The 20,322-nt window shown below is 40.1% G+C and overlaps 2 protein-coding genes across 8 annotated transcripts in view; one reads left to right on the top strand and one right to left on the bottom strand.

The window, feature by feature from the left end:
• Nucleotides 1–19,652, bottom strand: part of FILIP1L (filamin A interacting protein 1 like) — a 153,510-nt gene extending 133,858 nt beyond the window's left edge. Inside the window, exon 1 of one of the 3 annotated variants that reach the window (XM_069868067.1) lies at nucleotides 19,511–19,652. In XM_069868067.1, coding sequence (XP_069724168.1) covers nucleotides 19,511–19,522 — 12 coding nt within the window. In that variant the 5' untranslated portion in view covers nucleotides 19,523–19,652. The remainder of the gene's footprint in view (nucleotides 1–19,510) is intronic. The other 2 variants (XM_069868048.1, XM_069868057.1) reach the window with 2 other exon arrangements.
• CMSS1 (cms1 ribosomal small subunit homolog) overlaps nucleotides 1–20,322 on the top strand; it is a 240,226-nt gene that overhangs the window by 138,012 nt on the left and 81,892 nt on the right. The window lies entirely within an intron of this gene.

Raw genomic sequence — 20,322 nt, 5'->3', positions numbered from 1 at the left:
AATGAATTAGATCTGAGATTTTTTTTCTGATTTGTTTCTTTGCAGAATGTGTTATGAGCTATTATAAGTACAGTAACAGTGTTTCCCGTACAGAACAGTGCTCTGCTTCAATGGCACAGACTCAAAATTCTGTATGTCTTTATAATAATGTGCAGTAATCTCTGTAACAGTGACACTAATCCTTTCTTCTAATATGGAAATTGAATTTAAAAAACCCCTGTGAAATGTAGCTTCAAAGCAGGTTTTAGGAATTATTAATTTGTAAATGCTATATCAATCATCCACACCAAAAGGAATTTCTTTTTATGAAAAACAGAGCAAAGGGGTAGTCACATCTAGGAAAGGCAGCGAAGCCTTTCTTTTCACTTTTGTTTTTCTTTTCTGGAGTGTGAATAGTATTAATTGCTTAACACAAGCAGCAAGAGATTGGTTACAAATGATGTATTATGTTGCCCTACCCAAATGATGCATAGTGACTCTCTAGTCCACTTTTGGTGTGTTGTAGTCAGTTTACAGTGCGCTTAAGTTACTGTTAAAGGTTTGGGGTGATAATGTCTTACATGGCAACATTACAAGCTTCTGAAAATTCTCATTTATCAGCTGCTCAGGTGCTGATGGAAAATAAGCAGACATCTCCACAAATGTTGAGAGATGGGCAGAAAATTAATTTTTATGTCACTTACTGATTTCAGGTATTGTAGCTATTGAGTGAATAGGCTCTTAAAAGACTCCCAATGCCTTGACCTCCAAAGAAGTTTGTTTCCCAGTTTGTAGTCTAGCACAGAATTGAACTGTGGTTATGAAAACCCCCAAGTAAACAGATAATACAAACCGTGATGCGTACTTGTGATGTTTATAACACCTAGTGATGTAGGTAATGTTGCTTTACATGCATTGTGAGGGAGATTGTCTGTGGCCAAGGTTTTCTTTGAGTAACGTAGATCCCTGCTGGAAATCTGTAACTAAAGTAATGAGCAGCGTTCCAAGCTCTCATGTTACCCAAGTATTATATAACCTCTAGGTTATAATATAGTATAATATAATATATATATTATAATATAGTATAATATTATATATTATATTATAGTATAGTATAATATAACCTCTAGGTTATATTTGGTTTCTCAGTCCCATTGACATTCAGAATCATAGAATGGTTGAGGTTGGAAGAGACCTTAAAGACGATCCAGTTCTACCTCCTACAGGATCAGGTTGCTCAAGGCCCCATCCAACTGGCTTTCAACACCTCCATTGACGGGGCTTCTCTGGACAACCTGTTCCAGTGCCTCACCACCCTCACAGTAAAAAATGTCATGGAATTAAATGTACATCTCATGGGAAATTCTGAAAACATCATGAATGATACATAACTTTATTTCTTTCCTTTCCTTTTTACTTTCCTATATGATAATCCATGTCCTTTAAATGGAATCCATTATCTCTGTAGTCTAAAAACTGCCTGAAAAACACTATAGAAAGATGAAAGCAAACTGAGAACTGAGAGCAAAATTTACATGACCTTTTAACTAAGATATTTGTAAAATATAGGTTAAGTGTCAAGGACTGCTGTTACATTCTGTTCCATATGGATGTAAGTGATTTTGTAAAGCATTCCAGCAGAGTGAAGCAACCTACAATCTTTCTGCTGTCTGCGTGAGGTACTTAACTTTTCTTTCCTGCCAAGAATGCTTTTGTCATTCTGGGGTGGTTGTTGGCTTTTTTTTTTTTTTTAACCAAAAACCTAAGGTGTCCTATCTGGAAAATACACTCTTGTTCTCTTAAGTAGCATTTTGAGTAGAAAGATTTAGGAAAAAGGACATTCTTGATGAAGCAGTGGTTGGGGTAGCTGGAGGAAGAAGTATAGTACATGAAAATGTTTTGCTTTCCTTTGTAACAGTGATGCTCTTATGTTTCCAAGGTTTTGCTAACTCACAGGATAGAATGTTTCTGACTTTATAAGCCATCTCCCTTTGAAGAACCCTTACCTTTGAGAAAACTTCAATCTAGGATAAACTTCAGCTGTGGCCTGGCTGCTTTTGGATCTGGCTGCACTGCAGTAAAGAAATAGGAAGAAGCTATTGAAACATGGAGTTTTCTTGTTTCTATTTCAGGTTGGAGTTCTCATAGGTGTTGGGCTGTGCTCTGTATTCTGTGCATGGCCTCATCAGGGGTTGTGTTGTGACTCCACTGCCTGTGTTTTGTTCTAGAGAACCACACTGGCATGTTGTTTTATCATAGACAAAGGGAAAACATTTCTCTCCACAGTGAACTAAGTATACTTGTGGTTTTTGGGAGTATACAAGAAGTCTCTGATGCTATTGTTTATTATTTTTTTATTTGTGCAGCCTTGATGTTAAACAAGGTGCTTTATGCAAACAACGGAAAGATTATTTCCTCTTGAGAGAGCCTGATTCCATAGTACACTGCAAAGATGTGCAGAAATACCTCACCTAGCTTTGAGTGAACATACCTGGGCATGGGAAACCTAAGTGTGGTAGTGCTGTATATTATGCTTGTGTGTTGGATTTATGTGGATGTGCTACTAACTGATGCCCAGTTTAGGGTTTTACAGTGCTGTATTGGGCTGTCCAAATTGTCTTTGAGAGGACAGTGGAATATAAGAAATGATGGAAAGATGCAGATGTGTGCAGTAGGATGTAAAACAGGCCTGGGTTAGAGTAATGGCAGTGGCATCTCCTGTGGATTTATACATAGGAGGTTTTTTTCTCTTGAAGTAAATGCTTTTTGGAGGAGCCACGAATCTTACAAACCAGAGAGTAAAGAATGATTTGAGGAGGTCAGGCATTGTACCCAGGAATCAAGACTGAGCTGAACATCATGTGACTGAGGAGTTTTTCTCATGACATCTTAATGATATGAATTTGGTGTAGAGATAGAGGCAGACATGCTCTGGAAATCCAGTTTGTGATGAGAGTTGGAATATTTTTTTTTCATACAGCTCATTATTTCTTCCTGTTATGAATTGCTTCACCGTAGTTGGGATCCTGGACACTTATTGCCTGATAAGGAGAAGTTGTTACTATTTATAATTTGGGGTTTTATTACTCAGGCTGCTGTGATGTCTAAGTGCTTCTGTTAGATGGAATGTAATACGGAAGATAATATAAACTGTAAAACTAATGAGGAAATTGCAGTACAGATGGCATTGTGCATCTGCTTTGCGGACTCTATTTTGAACTGTTCATTTTAAATTTCTCTTTAAAGAATGAGAAAACGGTCAACTGCATAGTAGGAGTTGTCATATTAAAGGTGTCCTCTGGAACAGGCCATAATGCTAATGAAGTTTCAGTGCTAGTGTAAATGCACAAATGAACTTTCAAATTTATCAAGGAAGCAGTGCATTCATTAGTTTAGGCAGCTTTCTTATAGGTGTAATTTGAACGGTATGTACCAGACTGATGTTAAATGCATGTAGGATGGAGTAGGTATACTTTTGTATCCTAGCCATCTCCTTTGTCACTTACTGTGAAGTCTGTAGAAGTTGCATCATTCCTTCTCCTAGGGTTGTTAATTTCTTTTACAAAGAGCAGAAGCTGTTACTACCTTCATTTCTTACGTTATACTGGCAGCCAGCAAATTCCAGATTCAAACCTTTCTTTAATTTTTGCCAATATGACATAAGTGGACATCACACATAAAAGAGCGAGTCATTGCATATGACTCCTGGTATAAAAAGTATTACAGTAACAGGAATGCCCTGATCATAAATTTATGTGAATGGTAACCATGTGTCTGAATGCCTCCTGTTCCTCATTCAAGTTAAATGTTACTCTATCAATACTTGCCAAATATCTTGAACTCTCATGTCTCTGCAATATTTTCAAGCCTTTTGATGCTTTGCAGTTTTTGAAGTAGTCATATTATTTTTAAGATCCTTAAATTAGGTCATAACAAAAATATTTCTATTTATCTAATCCATTTCCCTGTGTTCAGACTTCTTGGTGTGCTGGAGCATGTAATAAAGTGCAGAGATTTACATGGTTTACTTCAGTATGAGGAGAAAATGTTATGAAAATCACAAGTTCCCTTTAAAAACTGAATCCTTTTCAACTGACTGCCATGTGATGGGAGTGGCTGTGAATGATTAAACTTCCTTGCAGGGGGTAGGATTTGTAGGATACAGAGCTAGTGAGTCACTATTTCCAGTTTTCTACCAAAAAGAAAAAGAAAGGAAAGAGGGACAATCTGTGATTTCTATAGCTGGTAACAACTGCATGTCTTCAGTGAAGTAAGTGCTGTGGTGTCTCATCAGTTTTCCAGATGATTTTGTCTGGCTTGGGTCGGAGTCCTAAAGCCATCCAGTTGTCACTGCTCATGGGGAGAATGCAGGGGTTGTGCAAGTTTTCTTAATCACACAGATTGTCATCTCTTGTTCGTATAATTTCCTCTTGGCCAAAAACATGAGTACACCTCCCTTAGTGCTTGTGACTGTCCTCTTGTACACGGTGAGGATCCTGCTCAAATGAGCACAGTAGTTCGTTTCTTCATTACTTTGCACACGTCTCCAGTCACACTGAGGGTGAACGATAGTCACAGCTCAGAATCCAGGTACAAGCTTTTGAGATGTTGCTTTATCCGGGAGTGACTCGCAACTCTCCCTGTAACATCACCCATGCCCTGCCTATTTAGCTAACAACTTTTGATTGTAGTTAGGAGCTGTAGGCTCTGACTGCCCAATGTTTTGAGTAAATCCAACTTGAAAAAGAAGTCAGAAGAACATAAGTAAAGATCTTTTCAGGAGGCAGTGAACTGATGAAGCATTTTGTCTGGGTCCTGCTTGTTTCAGAATAAACAGTGCTTTGTCAAACAAAGCCTGACTGTACTGAATGTCTATTAAAAGCACCCACTAGAATGTTGTTTCTGGGGTTTGTGTTTTTGGTTTTTTTTTGTTTTTTTTTTTTTAAAGAAAGGTCTGCTGGAATCACATAATCTTTTGAAATGTCTCAAAACTCTTCAAAGCTGGCAGTCAGCATAAAGCCTTTCCCTGATCCTAATCTCCAGAACACAACAGGCATAATTGCTTGGCTATTTTCAGTCAATTCTGCATACTGCACATTTAAACTAGAATAAAACTACCATGGCTCTGCTTTGCTGTCCAGTTCCAACTGCTACAATAGCCTTCTCTTCCTAATATTTTTTTTTTTTTTTGCACACCCCCCACTCCTTCAGATATTTAGAACAAAACTGGACACTTCAGCCCTAGGGATTTTTTTTAAGGCTGCAGTATTCTTCCTCCTGCAGCAGCCTATTTTTCTTAGCAGGTGTTTGACTCCTGTCCTTTCTGATCTTTTACTTAAGCAAGCTGCTTCAATAACGTATTTGTTAATATTCATAGTTCGGATATACTCGTCAAGTTTTCAGAACAAACCTCAGTGTGTTCTGAAAGCTTCTTCGGGATTTAATCCAAGAGTTGATCATCTCCCATGGGCTATAGAGCTCTGTATTGCCATGTATCTCTGGCTCCCTTCAGTTGTGGTCCTTTGTCCTAAGGTTTGTTTCTTTTCCTCCTTTGCTTTTCTCACTACTCCAAACTCCCAGTTTTGCCAGTCTTTACTCTTACTTGTACTTTGATTGCTTGGTAATGGGTTGTCACTAGAAGCTGTTGTTTGTCCTGTGGTTCGTCTCATCTTCTAAGTTAGAAGCAAGCTGACTTACCTGGTACTGCTGGTGAAGTATAGCTTCCTCTTTCTCAGAAAAAAAATCTAAATATGGAAAGAGGCATCTACAACTTCCTTCAGCAAAGGTTAGAATAGTTGAGCTGTCATTTACACCAAAAGGAGAAGAGCTAGTCCTTTAATTCTGTGTCATTTGCTCTGGCTTGTAATAGGTGAAGATACCTCTGTAGTATGTGGATAAAAGAGAAGAGGGGGAAAGTCTGTGGTGGTTTTTTTAGGTTTTTTATTTTGATATTTTTAAGGAAAAACAGGAAGAGGTACATGAAAACAGGAGAAATAGAAGAGTCCTTGGTCATGAGGGAAAGAAAATTTCTGGCTTACATTACACAAACCATTGGAACTGGGCACAAAAGCACAGAATGCATGAGGGAGCTTACATTGGCTGAGAGATTTTGAGACCAGCAGGGGAAACGTATGTGATGATAAAATGGATACTAAATAATGCATATTTTATATATGCATTATAATATGGTGTACATTAAATAAAGTTTAAAAAAATTAAAGTCTGCTATGCAGACTGGAAGCTCCCTTCACTAGGCTCTCTCATTTCTCTTTGTCCTGTGGCTTAAACTGTCCTGCGGCTGTCTCTTTGGTGGGCATCGTTCCCAAAAGCTTTATTTAGAGCAATACATTGAGACTCTCTCTACGTGTTAGCCTGTCCTCGTGTTCTGCACTACCATGAATTCTGTCCTTGTGTTACTCTAAAACCAAATGTTGTTGACTTTAGGTGAATATTTGGTCTCATTGCTTTTCGTTTTTTTTAATCCCTCCACCACTTTTCAGTATAAACTTAGAGAATCGAGACATTATGTGATTGATGTCCATCCACCTGGTTCAGATTAGACTTCTTGCATGACTTAAATAGGTTTTTATGGCTTACCCACTATAACTGCATTTGAGTACTTTTGAAAGCTTTTTTTTTTTTTATTGGACATGCTATTTGAGGCAATGTATTGGCTAATTGTTTAAATATGCATTTAGACAATTGTTGAAATGAACAATATTTGTGTTACGTACTATTGCAAACCATGCATGCATTGTAGTCTCTTCTCTAATTAAGAAACAATTAAAATTGAAGAAGTCCACTTCTCAACACCAAGTTTTAATGACTTTATGCTTGAGCTACATCATAGCCACTCAGGAGCAAGCTATCAGGACATTTTCATCCCTTTTAAAATTACTGTGAATGGCTGCACTGGAGTTGAAAACATATTCTTTCAGTTTAATTCATTAGGGAGTTCAGCTGCAAGGACTGCTCCTAAATGCAGTTGCCACATTTCTAACATGGCTGCAACATGTAATCCTCACAAGGCAGAGCAGTGCAGAAGTTGACTGGAACTTTTTCAATGCCCATAACAGGAAGGTGTAGGATGTCTTTCTTCTGTAATTGAATAGATCTCTGAAATATTTAGGCTTGGAGTCTGAATTCCTGTGCAGACCAAGCATTTACATCAGAAAGTAAGGCTCACTAATATGCTTCATGCATGCACCACGTCATACACAGCATAAATTACCTGTTATTTAAATTCATTTCAGTCCTACATTTTAATTGTATTTTAAACACAACTGCAGGCCCAAATAATACTTTTTGAGGACTGTTATTTTTTTTTTTCCTTTCTGGATGGTGGAAACTGCCTAGAGTGTTGAGACAATGAAAAGATGCTAGACTTCACATAAAGTCACTGAAGAAATACTGGAATGTATCCTCAGGCTGATTATTTCATTCTCTCTCTTCCTGGCAGAACACTATCTCAGACCATGATCTGGTTTAATACAGCATCTGTTGAAGCATTGCTTACATTCTGGTATAGGTTTTTGCTTTTTTTTGTTAAGATGCATAGAGTTGTATTACACTATCAAGTTGGGGTTGAAACTGAGGTCATGGTTCAGCCTTCTACTAGCTCTGTGACACTGCCCATTTGGTGTCATGATTCATTCTCCTATCAATTTTGTCTTCCAGTGGCTCTGAGGATGTCTGTGTAATTGCTTAGGGCATGGGCACAGTGTTCATTAAAATGTCGCTCATGCACAAAAGCCTATGCAGAGCCACAGGCAAGCCTGACTGATCAATCCTCTCTTGGCTTCTATGGCACAAATTGCACAAATTACATCAGTATCATGTAGGGGTCTTTAGCTCTCTTATCTACATCTCTTTGCTCTTAAAATTTTCAGCTGGATTTGATCACTTCTCGGTCATGAGGTAGGTAAGTAGAGGTTGGATTTACCTGAACTACAAGCACAGCAAAAGTCAGTACTGACTGACCACGTTGTTTTAGTTTGTAGCATAGATGAGATGCTAACTGCGTTTTATACACAGGCATCATTTACCCAGATGCGAAGTTCCATATACTAAGTACCTGATTTTGTTAAAGTACTTGGTAAGATGTTGATCAGGGGTTTCATATATAAATACGGATATTTCATGCCCTTGTTTGAGTTGACTGCCATCCTGAATTTGTTGGATTGTTTACTGTTGTGTAAAGATTTGATCTTGTTTTTGAACTGAAGCTGGTTGTTTTGAGACAAACTCCTACTGAATGGCTTCCCACGCTACCACATCCACTGTGTTAGGCACCACACAGTTGCTTGGGGAAGGACTGAGTGAGCAGAAAGAACCATGAACTTTGGGAATGAACTACATTGATCCAGATTTTTTTTATGGTACTAACTTTAAATTGCAGTCCTGTCTTAATGCGAGGGTGGATATGGTTTTTTACCCTAGAAAAAACAGAGGTTGCAGAAACTATGACAAGGATTTTAGGTCGCAGACCTGAGGTCTAATTTGTTTCTGACTGACAGATGAGAAAATCACTGAATTGTTTTGTAGCTCAGGGCTGCTGTATCCTTTGTTTTCAGTAACTTCAAAATCCTTTGCAGCCAAAACTTTTTTTGGTCCTTGAATATGTAGAGTTCACATTTGTAAACCTCTGTTTAAGGCTTATGCTTGATGTTTGTTGTCAGACTTAATGGATTGAATCAAAGAGATGCAGTTTTCCAGTTCTGCCCAGCTGGGAGCTGTTTCTGTGTTCAAAAAAAACTTCTCACAGGGATGGAGGGGTCTTGATCATCCCCCACAGCATAAAGTTCTGCATGCTCTTGTGCTAATTTTTGGTACAGTGATGGTCACTGTTGCCAGATGAGAATTACTAGCAAGGTTGATGGTTTCTGAGTTAATAAACTGCTCTGTGTTCTTGTAGTCAACAGCTGGGCTGCTCTCATACCTGACCTTGATAAAGCTATTGCAGCGTCTCTAGTTTAGACTTGTCCTTGGACCTGAGTTAATTGCCTACATGCAAGGGGAGCTCTGCGTTCTCCTCCCTTATGCTTGCAACATCTTCAGCTTTTTACTCCTTTCCAGCTTCTCTGATTGCGTTCATATGAGACAGAATTCTGTCATTTTATCCTGTGTGCTCTCTCAGTATCGGCTGCCAGATAAATAGCATATGTTTCCTGTTCATTTCTTGTCTTAGACACTGACTTTGTCTGTTTTAAGGGACTTCAAACATTGGCAAGACTAATACTATAATGACAGTTAAATTCTTTCACCAAGTTCTTCCTCTTAGCTTGACCACTTTTCTGTTCTAGGGGAGGGCAGTAGTGAATCTTCCTTTTCTGCTTTCACTGCTCAGCTTGATGCTAATCTGCCAGCATTTTTTCCTCTAATTTCTTATTGTCTGCCCAGCCTCAGTCTTGCTTCTTTTATTCTGACAGCTGCTTCAGACTCTTCTTTCATGTCTTTCTTTCATATTTGTATGTGTGTCATCTTTCTTGCTGCCTTTGATGTTTGGGATGACCTTACCGAGATCTCTGCTTGAAGTAACTTGCCTTTCTAGTGGCCCAGAGGGCACCTGAAGAGGCAAACCAAGGAGAGGATTCATCTGAAAACAATAAGTACGTGGACATGCTTTGATGAAATAGTTTTGCTTGTAGGTCTTAGCCTTTCTCCACCATATGGGACAAAGTGCAACTTCTTATGTCTTGCGCCTGCAGCTTGCACATTGTGTATGCATCTGCGCTGTCACAAGTGACCAGGTGCCAAAATGGACAAATGTTTAATTTGGTATGAGCAGCTCGTGGATTTATTTTATTTTTATTTCCATTAAGTGATAAACTTGGTTTTAAGGACAGTCTTGAGCCTCCTTTCTCTCCCTTTGCAAGATGCAAATATTTTCTTCCCCAAAATATTAGGTATTAAATTATTAACATACTACATTTTTAGACCCATTGTGGTGATTTCATCATGCAATTATAGGAGGCTCCAAAATAATAGTTTGCCCAGTGAAACTGAGTAAACATCGTCATTGTGGTACTTAAAGAAGTGATAGGCAGACATCTACATGAAATTCATCAGTTCATAATGATGTTGTATTGCGTTTGGAGTATTTGGCCAGAAAATAGGTTTATGAATAAACTAGTATGTAACTGTATAGCCAGCTGCTTTGAAGTAGTGCTCAGTCATTTAATTTCACACTAATTTTTAATAATAAATCAAACTTGTTTACTGTATTAAAATTCCACTTTATGTGGATTCTTAAACCTCTGTCGTCTTTTAGTGACAGGAGGAATTTTTAGGCATTGAACTGTTTACTTTCTGAACTGTCATTTGCATTGCACTCTACTCCTTTTAATAATTAAACAATCATTTAATACAATTATAATATCTGAGGTCGGGATTGGAACCAGTTCTTTTTCATCTGTTTCTCATTATCAGCACAGTTGAAGTTTCTTAAATGAAAAGAAAAAAGATCTGAATAGCCTAAACTATCCAAATTAGTGCACTTTTTCTCAGTGACAAATAGCCCCCAGGAAGATATCAGTTAATTCAGTCTCAAATCTTTAAGAGGTAATTTTGACAGAGTTCTGTAAATGTAGAAAGTTAAACAGAGTAACCAGAGAAAGGTTCCTAATGAAATCTTGGCTTTGGTGGTGAAAACGTCTGACTAGTTTTAATAAAAGCTTGATTATACTGCATTCATGTGGATTTCTTCAAATCTACCCTGATGACATATAAACTTTAAATTAGGCATAGCCACTACAAAGCTGCCTAATATGGTTTCATATTTTGAGAGATTTCCCCAAAATTATTCCATCCAGTTAGTCTAATTTCTAACCATTTTGGAATCTGCATGTGCTGAAATAAATCATCCTGCAAAAGATGGTGCTTGTACAGCATGTAATGATGTGAAGCACCCTGGCAGAGAAACCCCCCCTCCTTATTTAACATTCTTCCACCGGTGATGAGACTGCAGCCCTGCTCCCAGCAGCTGGTTTCTAAATTTGTCTGACAAATGGTATCATAAAGGTGGCAGGTGAGGTTAGGAGATTGGATCAGAACATAGCGATTTAATAGCCACAAAAAGGTACAAAAGAGTATAAGGAAAAGCAATCAAGTGCTGTCTCTTTATCATTGTATCAGCTTTCTTTGTGCGTTCCCTTGTGAGAGCCTTTACTGATGGCTTTCAGCTATGTATCATTACAATACCTACAGTAAGCATTACATAATAGGAAAAACATGCCACGTCGAGCAATGAACCTGGTGTTAGCCAGTCCTGTGGCCCATATCAAAATGCTCTCACTAGCATTCCCTGTAACAACACTTCCTCAAATGTGATGGAGTATGGCATATCATCAGTGTAAAGTTCATACATCTGCTTTAATGTTTTTTGCATATCCCTGTTACAAGTAATGGCTTTGACTTCTCCAGGGAAAAAGAATAAATTTTTTGCTCTTTAAGTGGTAGTTCAGGCATTCTTCAAGCATCTCCTCTGCCATTCCTCTGTTCACGTGGGTAGATAGGCAAATCCTTTTTGAGTTTGTATCTCTTAAGCAGTAAGGAAAAGGGAGCAAACCAGTTAAAAGAAAAAGGAAACCACAGCAATGATAAAACCACAAGAATTAACTAGAACTAGGTAGACAGTAGCAATTAGCTGAGTTTTGTTACTGAGTGTCTTTATAACAGTTCAATAAGTAGCAAGTTGTCTCCTATTAAATAGTGCTATTTTATAAGAAGGAATTTGTGGAATAAACGCATCTGAGGTACTTCCACTGGGATGGCAAATGCTTATTTCAGAAAAGACTTCATGTGTTAGGAGCTTTGAAACAGGTCTTCTCCCTTACTGTAAAATGATATATCAGTATATAGTTGGGTTGGAAATACAAAGATGGCCTTGGAGATCTTGCTTGCTGCCTTGATGTGTCAGATCTTCAGTCTAGGACAAGTCATGGACTGAGCTGCTTACCTGAAACAGGGCTCTTGTGCTCAACTTGTCATAAGATAGCTCTGTAAGTATTTGAATTCCTCTAAAGTTAGAACATTGCATTTTTTAAGGTGCTAAGTGAAAAAAATTTCTCTTAGGAGGTGCCTTGATTTGGATAGTTCTTTCCTGTGCTTGCATGCCAAAGTTAAAGCATAGAAGTTACTTTCTGCGTGGGCTTTTAAGTATTGCGAGCCTTCTACAGGTTACAGATTTTCACTTGTCATTCTGAAGAGTTTTGAAGAATATTGTTCCAGATACAGGTAGGTGGGATATACGTAGGCTTAGAGATCTTTAGTCATAGATCTTCAGTTTTAAAAGTACACTTGAAAAGCTTGATATATTCCTTAAATGTTGAGTTATTAAAGGCCTTTAAATGTGAATACCAGTTTTGGCCCAGTGTGACACAGGGTGCTAATGGGATGGATGATTGTTTTTTAACGTTTATGGCACAGTGAATTCTAGCACACAGGCATTGTAAAGGGGAAAATGAGTGGTGACAGTGCAGTGGACAGATGGACTTCTAAATACTTGCAGTAAGGGCTGGAGAGAAGTAGAATAGAGGCTTATTACTTAAAAGCCATAAGTCTAACCACTAATCAACCATTTTTGGTTATGGTTATTTTATTTAAATTTTAGATAATTATGTGAGAGTAAACTGGCTCCCTAAAATCATTATGAAGTCTGGTGAAAAGCATTGTACTATAGATGAAATCAAGGTCTATCTGGTGTTTGGTACGTGAAGCAAAGTTGAAAGTTGTACCTCTAGCTGAGCATGGCATTTGCATACAGTGTGGGAATGATTGAGTTTCTCAACCAGCTGAAGCAAGCAGCTGCTGAATGCACTTGGATCATCACATTATTCTGAGCATACGTGGGTACCTATCATCCTGTCCAGGACTCACTTAGCTCCTGCTAGGCAAAGAGGTGGGATGCACAGCCTGCGGAGCATGTATGCATGCACAACAGTGACTGCTGTAAACATTTACGTCTGCTTCAGCCTGCACATTGGTAAGCAGGACATAACAGAGACACAGCTACAATCTTGTTTACCCAGTGAACATGTTTTAGGATATAAATATTTTTATTCTCTTTTTGGATATTTGTCAACTGCATCTTAGGTTCAGTGGGAAATTTATACTGTAATGTTTGGCAGCACTCATATGTTATGAGGATGGTGCGTGAGAAACAGGATGCCCAGGTCCTAGCTTGTTTAAAAAATCTGTCTAGTTTTTACTGCCATGCTCAACACCGTGGTATGTAAGTGCTTACTGAGCCCTTTGAGTGCAAAAGCAAGGGCTGGTAGGCACTCAGCTTCATTTTTTTAATTTTCTTTTTTAAGGATGGGATCTTGGGGTCTATCGCTCTGTACCTTGGAAGAGTTTTTCCCAATACGGCTGTTTTGCCTTTCGCTTGGGGTCTAAGGTGGAACTGCTGAAGTGCCTTTAAAGCTGATGGCAATGTCACCTTGACAAAAATTGCATCAGCTGTTGTGCTGGGGGAAGATACAGTATTAATGTGTTGACCTAAAATTTCAAATCTTAAAGAGGAATATGGTAGTGACTATATAAGAAGCAAGTTATCCAACTACCGTTGTTAAGTGGTGTTGTCTGGGGCATGCGGAGCAGCCAAACAAAATCTTCTGGGTGCTATTTTGCTAAGCATAGCTCAGATTTGAACAAGCCTCGTCTCCGAGGGCTTCTGGACTGTCAGTGCAGGGAGAAGTGTAAGGAATGCAGAAGTAAAACGAACTGTGCTACACCTGTGTAATCAGATTAGTGTTATGATTGTTGCTGCCTTAGTAGGGAAATAACATTCAAGAAGGTGTCTCAGTGAAGAGAAGGAAAACCAGAGAGAGTGAAGGCGAAGCCGGAAAGGACAGAGCATATGGTTAATGGCGCTAAGATTAAGATACTGAAAGACGGCACAGAGGCAGAGAAATAAAATATTTAAGTAAGGTGTAAAGGGTAAAACTAACACTTCTGCTACATTTGCACATTTTGGAGATTGTATCCTGAATGTCATACACCTGCACTCCTACAATAGCTTTCTCTGAAATGTCATGTTGGGAAGGAGTGATGCTAAACTCTCCAAAGGATGAGCAGAACCAAATGAAAGTAGCTCTGCCCATTTGATGAAAGCCTGAGCTTTGGCATCTCTCTAGTCTTTGCATGGGTCTGGAATCATAGAATCACCAGGTTGGAGAAGACCCACCGGATCATCGGGTCCAACCATTCCTATCAAACAGTAAACCATGCCCCTCAGCACCTCATCCACCCGTCCCTTAAAATAACACCTCCAGGGAAGGTGACTTAACCACCTCCCTGGGCAGCCTGTTCCAGTGCCCAATGACCCTTTCTGTGAAATTTTTTTTCCTAATGTTCAGCCTAAATCTCCCCTGGTAGAGCTTGAGGCCATTCCCTCTTGTCCTGTCCCCTGTCACTTGGGAGAAGAGGCCAGCACCCTCCACTCCACAACCTCCTTTCAGGTAGTTGTAGAGAGCAATGAGGTCTCCCCTCAGCCTCCTCTTCTCCAGGCTAAACAACCCCAGCTCTCTCAGCAGTTCCTCGTAAGACCTGTTCTCCAGCCCCCTCACCAGCTTTGTTGCTCTTCTCTGGACTCGCTCCAGAGCCTCAACATCCTTCTTGTGGTGAGGGGCCCAGAACTGAACCAGTGCTGAGAAGCAGCTTTCATTTTCCTTTCTGGTCTCAAATGCTTCATAATCAGAATTCCTAAAACTGGGTTCACACCGTTACAAGAAAGCTGCAGACCACATCTGTGGTTTCTTTACTGGCTGCAAGAGGGATGTGAGCTTTTTGTAGACATCAGTCTCACTGAGGCTAGGAGCCAGCTCCTCTGTTGCAGTCTCTCTCAAGTCTACTCCTTCACCTTTGGCTTTGGAGACCAGTCCTTCATAGCCTTCTGACCCCTCTGGGTTAACTTGATCTTCCCATATGATAACTCCCAAACTCACCACATACCTAGGTGCCTCCAAAGAATCCAGGCCTGAATCCCTTCCCACCGTATTTCGTCCTGAAGGCTCTAATTTTTTTTTTTTTGTTTCTGCTGGATGAAGGATTTACTTCAGTGGGCAGAGAGTGAAAAGATGAGGGTATAGAAGCAGCACTTAATGTCGACTTCTCCTGATTCAAAACCAGTTGACTGGTTTTCTGTTTGTTCCTGGCTCTGATCTTCCATGGGCAGCTTTGAAAATGTCCCCATAAGTATTTGCAAGGAATATACAAGGTAGGTGGCAATAATCTGATGGCCAGCAATATTTCTAATGGTGGGTGAAGCTCAGGAAGAAATTTAAGACCATTTCCATCTGTTTTGTCCTGGTCCCCTCTCCCCTCCCATTTTGACACCTAGGTTTTAGAGGATGAACTGAGGAAGAGCCTTTTGCCTTCTGGCTTTTTGTGGAAGTTGTGCTACTTCTGTTAATATATTGGAGAGAGGGTCTGCACAGGCTATGTCTCACTCTCCCATGGCAGTATTTCATTTGGCAAATACCACCATAACAGGCCATTTCAGCCTCCTAAGGGCTGTCCTTGCCAGTCTGTTGCGCAAAATCGCATCTTTCACTCTCCATCAGAGACAGAGACATGTGCTGCAGTACTACAGTAAATAGACCATAGTTTGTTTTCGTAACCTTTGTCTAGCTGTATTTCACAACTTACAGTTTATCCCCTAACTTCATCTGGAGGCTGGGATGTTTCTAAGCAGCACAAGCATAGATGCCATGTCACAGAGTTGGTTTGGAGATTCTGACGAATAGGAATGGGAAGATCCATTATGACTGTAGTTTTAACTCTTATATTTCCAATGTGAAACTTAGGAACTTATCCTGGAAGGTGTCATCATCTTCCAAGCTCTGTTCTTGGGGCTCAGCCCCCAAGCTTCTGTGTCCTGTCCCAGCTGTGCTCCTGGGTTTCCTCCCTCAGTTGTTGTCCCTGCTTCAGCTCAGTGGCTTCTGCCCTGCGGTGGCAGACACAGCAGTGAGCTGAGGTGCATATCTGTAACTGGGAATAGCAAAGAAGCAAAGCATGCACTTTGAAAATATAAAAGTGGACATTCCAGTGGGTATTATAACAGAAAACATTGTTTAATCCACTGGGGGGCTAATAAACGCAAAATTAAAGGAGTGATCTTTCTGGTTTGTTTTTCTTTATCCCTATTAAAGACTCTTGCATTCTATGAATATTTAAAATATGAATATTCAGCCTCGAAAGCTATAAACATATACAAATTCACAGTGAGAGTTGGTTTTTTTTTCGAGTTGAGTGTGTGTGTTGATTTTACAGTTTCCAGGCTTCTGGTCCTGTAGGAATTTGGGAGGGAATACTTCCTCCAGGTGTATTCTGTCCAACAAGTTGACCAACTAATTGTGATTATAACTTTACGATGCAACAGAAATACAGCTAATGAGGAAATAATGAGTTGATGTGTATTTGTGTGCAGTGCTGTCCCCTGATGAGTTGTCTGTAGGTTTAGAGATTAACAGCTAGGAGATATTCTCCTGGAGAAGTAGTGATGGAGCCTGATGGTTTTGCAACTGAAGAGCAAGGGGCTTCTAGCCAGCTGTGCCATCATATGGAGTTTATCTCTCTGCTGTGGTGTTGTTCTGAATTTGTTATTCTAAGGTGATACTCAGAAAGAGGCAGCTAAAGTGAGGCCAGAAGGGTTAATTGCAGGGTAAAGAAGAAGAAAGGGGGCTTTCCAGTTTGTGTTGTCTGTTCTACTTACCCTTTCTGTGTAGCAAATAATCCTGTAGTCCTAGTTAACTGTCAGTAATTTACCATATTTAGATTCCCAAAACAAAATGCAGTGTTTAGTTCAACTTTGACTGGCAAGTGGTCCCTTATGGGGTTTAATTGTTTTGTTTACGTGTTGCTAGTTACTTACCACGTGGTAAGAACAATAGGCTGACTGGCTTGTTTAACTCCCGATCAGAACAAGATAAAACACAGAAAACACTGAGGACTCTATTTCTTAAACAGACCCCACATCATGTGCATTTTGCCTGTAGAAAACCTGTTACATGGCATATTCTTTGCCGTAGCTCTGCAATTGTGTGGTACATCCTTACTCTGATGTTTAGCTAAAAGCAAGTGATATTTCTTGGGCTTTTCTATTTCATGTGACCAAGCAACTTTCCGAGAGCTGTTTGATTCGGTAACCAGAGCTGGCAGAGCACATGCAGCAAATGTGAGAATATCACATGAGGCTTTGACTTTACTTTCTCGCACTGCTTTACCTGGATCTCACCTGTTTTTCAGCACAACGCAAGTGCTTTTCTTCAGTAAGGAGACAGGACAGGTACTGGGAGTGGCATGAGCCTTGATTTCTTGAATGGCCAAACCTGTTATGTGGGATGGGCATCAAAACAGACATTGCTCCATTTAAGCCAGATCTCTGCCAGCCAGGCATGCCTTGTACTGACAGGAGACCTTTCAGCAAGGGTGCTGCAACTATAACAGAACACTGTTCTTGTAGTCACAGTCTCCCAGCCACAGGCACTACCCTGTGATCTAGTGTGATGAGAGTGTATGACCCAATGTGTACTTTCCTGCCCAAAACTTGAGATGTTCACTGGCAGGCCTGCCAGACTAAGAGAGAAAAAAAGACACATTTTTTTCTCAGGAGTGGAACTGGCACCATGATGGAGTCCCTCACATCTCGAAGGAGTGCGAGGCTGATGCCAGGTTTCCCCACTTAGCAGAGCTCTTCTGAACTCTGTGCAGTGAGCATCCTCCAGAGCCATTTTTTGCCTTTTTTTTCCCAGGTCTGTTTGCTTCTCTGTTTCACTGGTGGCTTTTCTCCTCAAAACATCTGAACTAAAAGTCAGAAAGCTTGCTGAGAGAGGCTTATAATTTGTTCTTGAGGTAGTTTCTGTTGGTGGAAGGGAATTCAGTGTCAAAACTACTTGTACCTAAGGAGTAAGGTAGATGTTGTCCATTAATTTGACTGAAGCTTTGTTGATAGCAGACACAAGGCATACCAGCTGAGTGAGCCTTCCTGCCACCCCTGCAAACTGGAGACAAGTTGCTAGCATGTTTTATTTTGTGAATCATTGTGCAAGTGGGAATGAAGGGCCATTGAAATTATGCACAGAAAGTATAAGCCCAGGAGAATGCCTACAGTCCTAAAATGTTCATTATCTGACTTTTCCATAGTTGAATTGTTATTTGACTGGCATAGTCATGTGCTCAAATCTTGGTACAGTTTAGAGGTGTCACCTCCACTTGAAGAGATATGAATGGGGGCTAATATCCTTTAGGGTATTATGTATCCACAGCTGTTACTCTTCCTTCTGGCTACCTCTTGCTTGCAGAGACAATGCAAGGCAAAAGTGTCTATGTGGCACAGAGAAACTGTGTCCTGCCAATAACTCAACAAAACCACAATGAGAGTGGTATTTTAGAGAATACTAAAGTTATCATTACCTTCCCAAGCCTTCAGGCTATGAATATGAAGTTTAAAAGTCTACTGAAGACTAAAGCAGTAAGAGCCCCTTCCACTCCACAACCACCCAATTATAATGTGAGCTGCTTCTAAAGCTGAAGGTCTTGTCTATAAAGACTATCACTTGTTTTAAGCTTACAAGTGTTTACAAGCACGCTATGTTTGCATGTCTGCTCTTGCCTTGTCAGTCTTCTGCTTGCATAACACAGAGCCCAGTACTCATCACTAAAAAGCCAGTCTTCCGAAATCTGTCTTTAAAGTGGGCAAAAGCCCACCAGGATCCATTATATTCTTCACAGGGATTCAGCATCTGAGTCAAGGGTTCCCAGAGACTACCCTGGAAAGCTGCTAAGTATGACCTTCAGAAGGATTTTCAAATAGTGACTGTTCTGCACTGTCATGCAGATTGATTTTTGTTACGCAGCCCCTAGCCTGATTTCCCACCCATTAAGTTGCCCTCCATGGACAAAACTCTGGGAACCCCTGAGTTTATCATCCAAGAAAATCTTTATTTTGGAAGACAGACTGAGAAAGAGAATCTATTTTGTCAAGTATTACCACACCTCTGCAAATATACAGTCTCCTAGTCTGGATGATCTCATGCATGTATTTGTCAAAGTTCTTGCTTTGCTCTGAGACAGCAATTGCAGCAAAACAGCAATATATGCAATATATAGAAAGGTTTTGGGCGAGATCCAATACAAGCATCTCATGGCGAAATCATTCTTAATATTATTTAAGAGCTACCTTGTGTATCATCCAGAGAAATTGTTCACAACTACATCTTCCTTTAGTAACTTAAGCAAATGGAACATGTGAGCTTGGATGATGCGTGAATCACACACGATGGAGGACATCGATGATAGTTGGTCTCTCACTAAGAATTGTCAAGCAAATTCCTCCTCCATTTTTTTGGCAGTGGATTGTTGATACACTCATAACTGCTAAACAAGTGCAAGCTCTTTAGCACTCCTTACCTAAGTAACATTGTCTGGAAACTCTCACTTCGCTGATTGGGAGTAGAGGGGAGGAAAATTTGAAACCTCTGGCTTAAGGAAAACATTTAGTACTATAGAAGTTAAGTGAAGATCAACTCACCTGGTGGAGCATCACAGGCAGGAGACCTGAATGTTCTGGCAGATGCTGTCATTTTGGGAACAGAGCAGGTAGCAGTCCTGCAGAGTTGTCATAGTCTTTCTCATGTAGTAGGAAGTGGCATTGCTGCCCTGGATACAAACATCCTAAGAGAGAAACGGATGAGGTGTTGTCAGTGACTCCACAAGAGTAAATGCTTGGATTCACTTGATACTGTGAGTCTTGGAGTGCAAGGTAGCAATACAAGTCCTTTGGAAAGGGTTTCAGTATTTCCAGTTCACATGTAAAACAGACTTTCTCCCATTATTGTTGTTGCTCAGAACAATATCGGAGTGCACAGTAAGGTCTGCATTTCCAACCATGTGCATAGTGTGACAAGTACATTGAGGTGGCTTATGGCAGATGGCACTTTATGGTAAATGCTGCATTGGATCTACAATTGGATGTGTCTCAACTGATAAAACTGGGCGGGGGAAAAACGTAACTTCACACTCTGCAATGCTGAGCATGTACTCACACAGTTTTAGCTCCTTATTTATCCTAGCTACTTTATTGTAGGCCATGGAACAGGCTGCCCAGGGAGGTGGTTTAGTCACCTTCTCTGGAGGTGTTTAAGGCACGGGTGGATGAGGTGATAAGGGGCATGGTTTAGTGTTTGATAGGAATGGTTGGACTCGATGATCCGGTGGGTCTTTTCCAACCTGGTTATTCTATGATTCTATGCCTGTTCTTGTTTGCATCCCTGGGAGATAATGGGATTGTGCAGTGGATATATTGACAGCAGGGTTAAGTTTTTATTCAAATTCCTTTGTTCT

This window comes from Phaenicophaeus curvirostris, chromosome 1, assembly GCF_032191515.1.
Source record: "Phaenicophaeus curvirostris isolate KB17595 chromosome 1, BPBGC_Pcur_1.0, whole genome shotgun sequence".
Lineage (NCBI taxonomy): Eukaryota > Metazoa > Chordata > Aves > Cuculiformes > Cuculidae > Phaenicophaeus > Phaenicophaeus curvirostris.
This window is presented reverse-complemented; position numbering and strand designations above follow the sequence as displayed.